General features: G+C 38.3%; 1 protein-coding gene across 2 annotated transcripts; it reads right to left on the bottom strand.

The window, feature by feature from the left end:
* Nucleotides 1-424: 424 nt before the first annotated feature.
* eed (embryonic ectoderm development) lies at nt 425-9,991 on the bottom strand. 2 transcript variants are annotated; one of them, XM_071533102.1, is made up of 12 exons: nt 9,856-9,991; nt 8,475-8,627; nt 7,756-7,848; nt 7,546-7,611; nt 6,902-7,027; nt 6,192-6,273; nt 4,845-4,936; nt 4,608-4,741; nt 3,795-3,900; nt 3,376-3,534; nt 2,622-2,695; nt 425-1,738 (listed from the first exon to the last, which is right to left on the bottom strand). In XM_071533102.1, exons 1-12 carry the CDS (start codon nt 9,973-9,975, stop codon nt 1,612-1,614), a joined length of 1,332 nt encoding a protein of 443 aa, XP_071389203.1. In that variant the 5' UTR covers nt 9,976-9,991; the 3' UTR covers nt 425-1,611. The 2 variants fall into 2 exon arrangements, with proteins under 2 accessions (XP_071389203.1, XP_071389204.1); XM_071533103.1 differs by lacking the exons at nt 3,795-3,900; nt 4,608-4,741.
* Nucleotides 9,992-10,188: the final 197 nt, after the last annotated feature.

Genomic DNA, 10,188 nt, shown 5'->3' with positions numbered 1-10,188 from the left:
GAGATAAGAGGAGCGCACGGCCACACACTGTGCGCACACTGGCAACAGGATTTGTTTTGTTTTTTTGCATGCAGCTCTGAAGTTGGATGTTTTTGATCAATGAGGATTCATGACTAAAGGGAGGGACTCCAGGACTTCTTCATGAATTTCAGTGCAGAAAAGAATGACAGTCCCAACATATTTCAATTATAAAGACAAATCACTAAAATAATCCTAAATAGAGACATTTAAGCTAATGTATCTGGTAATACGTTTATATTAACCTTATGGTACTTTATGACTTCCTCTCCTATGGCTTCACTGCAGTATTCCTACAATATTCCAGTAGGGTCTTAAAGTTTTGCTGTAATATTTGTATAGTATCTTGCAACTTGTCAGGGTTGCTGTAGGAACCAGATTAGAGAAATGCACCGTGGTATCTGTAGAAAAATAGTTTTTATTTAAGTCCAAATAAATTGAAGTACAGGTACTCAGTAAAGACAAAAGACCAAAATACCCCTCCCACTCTGACAGGCTTGGCAGACTTCAATTACAGGGTTAAAGTTAAATATGAAACTTAAAAGCCTGTGTGCTATTTAATGGATATTTCATTTTAAATTCCACTCATCCAAATGTCAACTGAGCCTCATTTCTCCTTGCTATAGAAATAACTGATTGCATTTATCCTTTTATGCTTCATCTCAACTTACTGTAAAGCTGACTATATTTAACATTTTCCTCAGAAATTGTGCCCGATAATTAATACAAGGCTCTTGAAATTATATTCGGTTTGATTTTTGACACGTTGAATTGAACATGGAAAACTGACTAAGTTTTGTTTAATTTACAAAAACATTTTTTATTGAGTGTATTCAATAAAGCCTCCAATGTTAATAGCATACTATAAATGATGGGGGGGTGTATTTCTTCATAACAGCATTGAAAAGAATCCAGGTGGGCATAATAAAAGACACAAAGGAATTTAAGACAAACTCAAGAAAAAAAAAAAATCCTCTAAAAACAACAGCACTGCCCTTTAATTTGTGTTTGCTTTTGGATATAAACGTTGCTACACTGCAAAAAAAAAAAATCCATCTCAAGTCATTTCATCTACTATCCAGTCTTAAAATCTTATTTTTCTTAAAACAAGTGAGAAAATCGGCCAGTGGGGTGAGATAACTGATGATTTCAAGAATTTGAGAAAACATTTTCCTGATACTTGTGCAGTGATCTTGAGTAATCTAGAAAATTACTGGGGAAAAAAAATAAACTGCATAGGACACTAGAAGGCACTCCATCTCCGTTAGTTGTATAGTTACGGCTTAAAATCAACAATCAACTAATGGAGGAAATCTCAGATCTGAATCACCAAAATCTAAATTATTGATCTGTTCATGAAGTTTCACAGATATCCGTTCACAACACGGGCAAAAACATAACTTTCTTTCACTCTGTTTAAGAAAAATTTAAATGTTAAGACTGAATATGAGACTAAATGTCAAGATGGACACTTTCTTTGCAGCGTAGATCTGTGCAGATGCTAGGATCTAAGGACAGAGCAACGCGTTTGCGAGGGTTCAGAAACAGAAACGACCAAATTCCGTTCAGCCAAGGTGCCGCAGCCAAACACGTTCAGCGCTGCCGATCCCAGCGCCAGATGGAGGCGTCGTCGCACACGGCGATCAGAATGCTGCTGTCGCGGCTGAAGCTGGTTTGCCGGATGGCCGATGTGCATCTGGGGAGCGTCAGGGTCGTGCACCTGAAGAGAAGAGAGAGAGGAGAGAGAGGAGAGGAGAGAGGAGAGAGGAGAGAGGAGAGAGGAGGACGTTAGCTAACACAGTCCGGTTCTTAGCCAGCAGCGTTCACACACAACAACCTGGGAATATATTATAATATGCCGATCCAAGTCATTTGCATGTAGGAGGCAATTCACACCGAGCCTCGTTCACGGGAAAGTGCTATGGGCGATGGGGTTTGGTGATACGGTTGAAATCAAGATCATGATAGGATCTTGGACCAGGATCTGGATCAGGTCTATTTTGTGTTGACTTGAATTATCCAGATGGACTAGGGCTGCAACTAACTTTTATTTTCATTATTGATTAATCTATGGATTATTTTTCAGATTAATCACTTTTAAATTAAATCACTTAATCTACAAAATGTCAAAAATAATGACAAACGCCCATCACAAGTTCCCAGAGCCCAAAGTGATTCTTAAAATTGCTGACTTAGTCTGACCACCAGCCAAAAAACCCAAAGTTTTCATTTTATGATATGAAACAGAGAAAGCATTTGTTAAGCCGTTTGGTATTTTTACTTGATAAATGACTAAAACGATTAATCATCAGAATTATAATTGATTAATTTTCTGTCGATTGAGGAATCATTTCAGCACTTTCACACTGATGTTGGACCCACGTATTTCTCTGCTCACTAGTCTGGTGTGAAAGGGGTTTTACATTACGTTTCACATTTTAGGCAATTTAGCTGACGTTCTTATCCAGAGTGACTTCCAGTGAACAGGAAGGTGAGGAGTGTCTTGCTTGAAAGGACACAATGCTGCTGATGGGAATTGAACATGTGACCCATCTGTTATGTGATAACCTCTCTTCCAGTCACTGTTACTCAGACTGACTCACTTGGCTTTGTGTGGATCTTCCACTTCAAGGTCCCACACATACAGCTTCCCCACTTGGTTTCCCAGGGCCAGCATCTGTAAATCAGTTTGACAGAAGACAGAATAGCTCTTCACTAACAGGCAAAAATTAAAAAGGTGCACCAAAATGTGCACAATTAATTGTGTATTACTGTATATGAAGATTTTATGTTTCATGATTGTAGCTGAAAATACTCAGGATTTTATTAAAAGATGCAAAAAGCTCCAAAGATCATCAAGACTACTGATCAAGATTATAATTTTCTTTTACAAATGCTTACTTTGATTGAAAACAAGAAAATGAAGACTTTAATATATTTTGATAAGACATGCTCCATAACCCTCCATTTCTTTTAACAAAATTAATGCATACAAAATTATTTGCAATTTTCTCTTGTCGATCCATTTCATAAAGTGTATATTTTGCCGTGGCTTGGTTATGATTGTAGTGACAATATTCTATTAATTTGTGTTGTATTATTGGTATTTGTTAAAAAAAAAATGACAAAAGTGTGAGAATGTAGTAAACTGCAAAATGTCTGCACCAATACTGCAACTGCACACCCACTCTCAACTGCTGAGAGTGGGTGTGCAGTTGCAGTATTGGTGCAGTTACACATCAATGCGTAGTCATGTGTGTCACATCCTTGAGATCATCCAATTGATTTTCAACATTTCCACACCCACATAGGAACCCTGTTAAACGGCTCCATTCAGAAAAATAAACACAACTTCACCTTCTGCCAGAAGTCCATGGAGAAGCGCATGTACCAAATGTCACACTGGCTGTAATCGAAGCGTCCGAGGATCGTCACGTTCGACTCGTTCGGTTTGATGCGATCGATGTCGTCCTCCATCTTTCCCGGTTTCCAGCACACAATGGCATTTTCACAAGACTGAAAGCAGACCGGAACAAGAAACAGAAAAGATAAACACAAGAACACAATTTCAACTAAAAAGGGACAGAAGCAGAGGCTCATGCATGTCGGACTACAGCTTATAAACAATAAAACAGTAATTCATATTTTTATCCTGCATTTTAAAAACTTGTATTCAGTAGAGGGAAGGAAACTAACTTTTCTTGTTAAGAGCCAAAGTGTGTGTCAGACAAAACTTGTTTTCCCAGTGTCTTCAACAGTTCCCCAAAAGTTCTTACCTTGGAAAGGATGAGATCCCCCAGCCACCGCACACAGTCTACATAGTTTCTGTGGATGTCCCGCGTTGAGAAGTCTGGGAAGTGAATTTTCTGTGAAACGAATGGCCTGAGGAAAACACACAAACACTCTTTAAATGCAGAAATAATGGCAAAAGACCCTTCCAGGCTAAAGACGACTTGGAAAGACCAAAAGAAACTTGCCCAGATATCTTAAGTTGATGCTGTCATTTAATGAAATCCTGTCTCCATGGAATTTATTAAAATCCCCATATGTATGCACTTATTTGATCGCCTAAAGGCAATTCTCTTTGTAACCAGGCAACAGTCTTGTTTTTTTTTACTTATGGGCAGAATCTGCTTTCTCCTGTCTCCCACCTTTTTTCGCCCATTTACAATTATTGATAAATGTAATATTTTCTTTGTTCCATCGGCACAAGTTTCCTCCAACCGGATTTCAGTGTTACACTTGTTCAAACTTAAAGGTTTAATAACATAAAGAAAGTGATTCACTTAAAAACAATTCAGCAGAATGACTAGTTTGTTTTAATATCTTGTCAGAATCTGCTTTGTTCGTGTTTGTTTATATACGAGTCAAGTCAAGTTTGTTTACATAGCCCTTTATCACAAGCATGTCTCAGAGTACTTTACAGAGAATGTGTCTAACTAGATCTAACTAAACGAGAAATGTGATTTTCACACCTGTTTCACCATATAATGGCAGTGAATGGAGAGAGAACAAACACAATTCTCCAGTCCCCTCTACCTCACTACAGCGCACCATACAGACAGTAGTGCTAAGAAGTTTTTTCTTACCTGTTGGTCTTTGAAGGATTGTACTCATATGACCCACGAATGGCTTTCTGCATCCTCTCTGAGTTGATTCTCCAGAGTTTTAGGGAGTGGTCCATCCCACACGACATAATCTTCTCACCCAGGAGATCGAAGTCCTGTCAGCGGGATTTAAGAAAGCAAATCAAAATCTATTTCTCACTTGTGGTTTGTTCATAATCCAAGAGGGTCCAATGCAAAGTGTAAACAAACAACACTCACAGCACTCAGGACTTCGTCTCGATGGCCTTCCACGCCTCCGAATATGGCCACTAATGTGTCGGTCTGTATGTTCCATAGACGAAGGGCATGATCTGAGGAAACAGACCAAGTCACACATGAACTAATGTAAATCTTAGACAAAACAAAACATGCCTAAGACCAATGATATTAAGTTATAGCCTATCATTCATGCCACAGCCAAATGGTTCTTTCCCAAAGTAAAATTGGACTTTATGGTTTGCGTCTCTGGAAATCTGCATACAAATATCGGCAGAATTCATCGATCATTAAAGCATGAAAATGAGGAGGATTTGAGGATAAATGAAATCACCAACACTTTATTTAATGTTAAATAATATAAATTTGACCAAAATTGAGGAGACGTAGCAGTTGATCCTTATATTCCAATTAATTTAACATTAGCAGCTCCTGGTAGTGGTAGCAGGCTTTTAACCAGAAAGTTGCTACTTCAAATCTGCACAAAAGTGAATGTGTAAAACCGCTTTTACACCCATAAAACAACTACCATCACGATGCCCATGAGCAAGGCACTTCAGTGTGAAGCAGGCTGTTACTGAGAAACAGCAAACCTGCCCAGTCAACTTTCCCTGATTAAATAAAGGTTAAACTTTGCTGCCATTCACACGATCCTTATCAGAGCAGCGAAACTTGCTTTCTGATTTCACCTGGGCCACAGACAACTCTCAGATCACAGAACCACCTGAGGATCACATGAAAAAAATCTGAACTATCATTTAAACAGTTTTATTCTCTGCCAACACCCTCACTTATATTGTACCCTTGGAGCACAGTTACACCTGGACTATCAATGTGCTAGAATACCCTACCTTTTATGAGACTTTTAAAAACTATATGAAGAAATAGAAAACTATAACGTTATATATGGAGAGTCAAATTAACATGAAACAAAATTGCTCAAATCATGGCCAGTAAACCTTAAAATAAAAAATAAATAATTGTCATACTGTATACAACTACATTAATTACTTAATTCTTGACTTTTGGAGATTTGCTTGTGCCACAAACAAGGGCAGCAGCAATTAATGGATGAGAGAATATACAATGTCAAGAAAATAATTAAATAATACGTAAATAGATAAGACTCACTGTTGTTATATATGGAGATATGGCTGTTTTCATATTTCACTGTTGCTGTATTTGCCTCAGACAGAATGGATGTGAAGAAGTGATGTCTATCTTGTTTTTTATCTTACAGGTTTATATTCATTATTCCTTCATTGTAAGTTAAGCATTTTGTAAGTGTTTTGAAAAGTGCTACAGTGCTATATAAACTAAGTTTGTTATTATTATTATAATGTAGTTTACCTTTGCTGACAGACAGGAGGAGATTTGGATCTCTTGGGTGAAACTTGAGCTCGTTGATGGCATTCCCATGACCTACATAATGCTAGATTAAAAAAGGGAGAATATTATTACAGAATCACCTTGTATTTCTGAGCTATAAAAAGAAATCCATGATGTTCCAAGATTTTGATTATTTCTAAGTTACATGTATCAATTTCTGAAGGATGTTTTACTATTCAGATGACAAAAAGAGCAATTCAATTTCTGAACCATGGTGATGAATGCTTATCATCTGAAAAAGGCAATTTGCATGGCTTATCAAAAGTCAAAAATTTGGACAAACCATATTTATTTTTCTTTATTTTTGCCATTTTCCACATTTAAAATAATAGTAAAGACATCCAAAATATGATATACAACACAACACAAATGGAATTATGCAGTGACCAAAACAGTGTTAAACAAATCAAAACTATCTTATATTTTAGATTCTTTAAAGTGGCCGCCCTTTGCCTTGATGGAAAGGCAAAGGCTTTGGAAAGAAATTCATACATAGGCATCAACTTCACTATTTAGATTTGTCTAAAAAACTAATTTCAAGCATTTAAGCATAAGCCTTTACATCAAAATGGCTTTAAGATAATGAAGAACATAGTACATTCAATCAGGTGACTCCAGACTTTTGACCGGTAGTGTATATATTCATCTTAAGCGGGATAGATGAACTGTACCTTGATGCACTGCATGGTGATGTGGTTGATCACCCGGATGATGCCGCGGGACCCGGCTACAGCCAGCAAGGGGTGACTGGTGTTGGTGTCAAAGGTCCAGGCACACGTATAGAAGTTCTCGTCTGCCTTTGCGTAGATATAGTTAAGAAAATTACAAAAACATGCACACAAAAAAAATTCCTACAATCTGTCTTTTTCTAAACAGAAGCTGGTAAGGGAGAGCAGCTGATATTCAATTTTCCCAAGCCAAATTTTCCTAGCTGGCGTTCCAGACACAAACACAGTTCTCGAACCTCTAGACACCTTCCATTTACTGTTCAAAGCTGAGAAAACCATGACTTTACATAAGCTTGGTGAGAATAGTAAATCTGAATGTGTATGACTATGTATGCAATATATTACAGGGGCTATGGCAAATTGGTTGCACTTTTAAACAATGTCAAACATATTTCTTATTATCTGTTTTTACTGTGTCCAATGTTTTTAAGCTGTCTATAGCATGTTACATGGTTTTTATCTTGTGTGGATGAGTGCCATATATGTGCAAACAACCTTATCTTAAATCCAGACACTGTTTGGATTTAACTAAGCCGATGAGGAGTAAACAAGTTTAAAAAGGCGTTTGAAGCGAGTGAAAAGGATACGTCTGCATCGACGTAAGACTGCAACAGTCTTATCTCTCCCTGAGAGTGGCATTCATACAGAGTTACCTGGTGAAGAAAAGACAGTGCAAAGTTAGTTGTGGAACAAGACATTTATTTAACTTTAATTTGACCAGGTAGTGCTATTGAAAGTGAAAGGACTTTAATAAACAAAAAAGGTCAAAAGACTTACTAAGACTTACTAACACTTACCCTGTTACTCCCGACTGTGGCAAACACCAGCGGGTCTCCCTCTTTGCTGTGCCAGTTAAACTGGACTCCAAACAGCGGCTGGCCGTGGTCCTCCTGTGGAAATTATTGTGTGATCATTAACAACACTCCGGGCGGGAAATTAACACCGGACACCTGACAGTGGTGACACTGTGGTTACTTGGCCGTGTCTAGTGAGTTTGTCTACTCTACTGGCCACTTCGGCAGGCAATCGAACATCATTTGGAGTCCTGTTCTACTCTAAAAATCTACTTGGCTGGTGGAATAGTTAAAGTGGCTGGTAGAGTTTGGGATGACGAAAAAGCTAGTTTGAACTGTATTTGGCAGGTGTTGATTTGCAACCCTGTTCATAACAGTCAAGGTTTGATGCATGACTCAGTTCAATATATGTTCAATACGGTTGAAAGGAAACTAATTAACATGCTCCCAATACAAAATGGTAAAAATATGTTATGTTATTATTATTATTATTTGATTATACAAAATAGTGTCTGTTTCATCTCATTTAGTGCTTATGTCAATGAAATGTAACAAAATAAAAAGCTATTTAATGAATTTTGGCACAATTCTTCAAATAAAAATATCTGAAAAGGAACTAATTGGGCTCAAAAGAAATAAAAGTATAAACAAATCCTCAAATTTATGCAAGTGTTTGTCCCCGCCCAGCTCAACAGAGAGAGCAGGCTGGCTGCTGTTCTTACCCTCAAGCTGTTCACACACTTAAAAGAGTATCTGCACTTCTTGGACTTCCACTTGCCCTTGCCCCAGCTCTTTCTGCCCGGGGCGTTGGCAGTGTTAGTGGGCGTGTCTGGGCGCTCTACGTTGGTCCCACTCTCCACGCTGACGGCATCATCCTACAAATGTGATGAAGGTACAGCTGCCGTTAAAAGACATCCAAATCTTTCAGGTTTATGCTTCTGAAAGTGGACATCATGGTACAAAACTCTCTAGAGCTAATTTCCATTTTTTTTTTTACAGACATACTGTTACATTACAAACAACAAAGCACACGGACTATGGTACTTTTATCAAGTCCTTCAAGTTGGATAGGTTTTAGCCTACTGCTATTAAATAACTACCATAATAAATTCCCTCAGAAAGTTCAGTGAGTATTCAGGGAGGTTTTTGTGAACGAAAGCAGTACCAACAGGAATGAATGGCAGTCGTGAATTTAAAAGTCTGAAATCCTGAAAGAAAAAAAGCAATCTGAAAACTCCCATCCCTGAACCTTAATAAGGCATTGGATTCACCACTCATCACCAGAACAGCTTTGATACGCCCTGTCATTGATGCCAAAACTGTAAAACCATTATTTTGTATTTTGTTTGTCAGTTGCATAACTGGTGTTACTGTTCAGATGTTGAGATGTGATTCCTGGGCATAAGAATTTCATGCATGTGCCTCTGTGAACAGGGGCATCGCCAGACCAATTATGATTTGCATTACATACATTTGCATAACAGTCATAGATGAATCTCTGCAGCTTGTTACTGCATTTAGCTGTAACTGCTGTATCAATATTAGTCTCCAAAAGCCTAGAGGCATTAAGTTAGAAATACTTCATTCTTGCATGAAGCTTTGTATTTTCTGGTGTTTTTTCTTGCTGTCTAAGGTGTTGGGGGGAGGTTAACAGTAGCAGAGCCTCATTTATTCATGTATTTCACTTCATTTTGGAAGTTAGCTATCACTGCAAGTCATCCTATCACACCTTGATACAAGAGCTAACGCTGCTAGCCACAATTCACAACAAATCCCCTATAGTAAAGTTAGCTGCTAGTGCTAATGTTAGTTTACACGTGAATGACAGTAGCCTGAGCATCATATGTACGTATCAATGAAAGACTGAGTCAGCGGGCAGAAAGCTTCGTATGTGTAATGTAGTTTAGAAGAGGAGAAACGTGTTTACAGCTAATTTACACAGCTGTCTGAGTCGACTGTCGAGTCCAGCCGGCACAGCTGCACAAAGCTGCTAGCTACCGTTACAGATCACTTTAGCCTGTTGGCTACTTTAGCATAATGCTAACTAGCCAGCTGCGATAAGGACACCTTTCACCAGAGAAACAACACGGTTAGACTGCTTACATTCTCATCTCCTGATAAGTCGGGGTTACTATTCTCGTCACTGCTCAGTTTTTGTTTTTTCGCCGGCATCTCCTTTCCCGCTTGAGACGGGGACTCGGACATGTTCTTATTTTCCCTCATTTTGCTTCACACCCCGCCTCTTCCGCCCCGCCGGAACTCACAGCGAACACTTCCGGGTCTTGAAAAGGGACAGTGGCAGTGAAATAGTATTTTTGTGTGGTAATAATTGTAATGTATATGTTTGTACACAAACTGTAAGGTCGATATGCATAAAGAATTGGATTAAAGTGAAATACGTCTCGGTGACATCTCATATAAACGTTATTCAACTGA

This window comes from Centroberyx affinis, unplaced genomic scaffold (assembly GCF_046629955.1).
Source record: "Centroberyx affinis isolate AG114_WGS23_722 - 3 ecotype Tasmania unplaced genomic scaffold, CSIRO-AGI_Caff_v1 ptg002323l_1, whole genome shotgun sequence".
Taxonomy (NCBI): domain Eukaryota; kingdom Metazoa; phylum Chordata; class Actinopteri; order Beryciformes; family Berycidae; genus Centroberyx; species Centroberyx affinis.
Note: the sequence above shows the minus strand (reverse complement) of the source record. Positions and strands in the feature narration are given on the sequence as shown.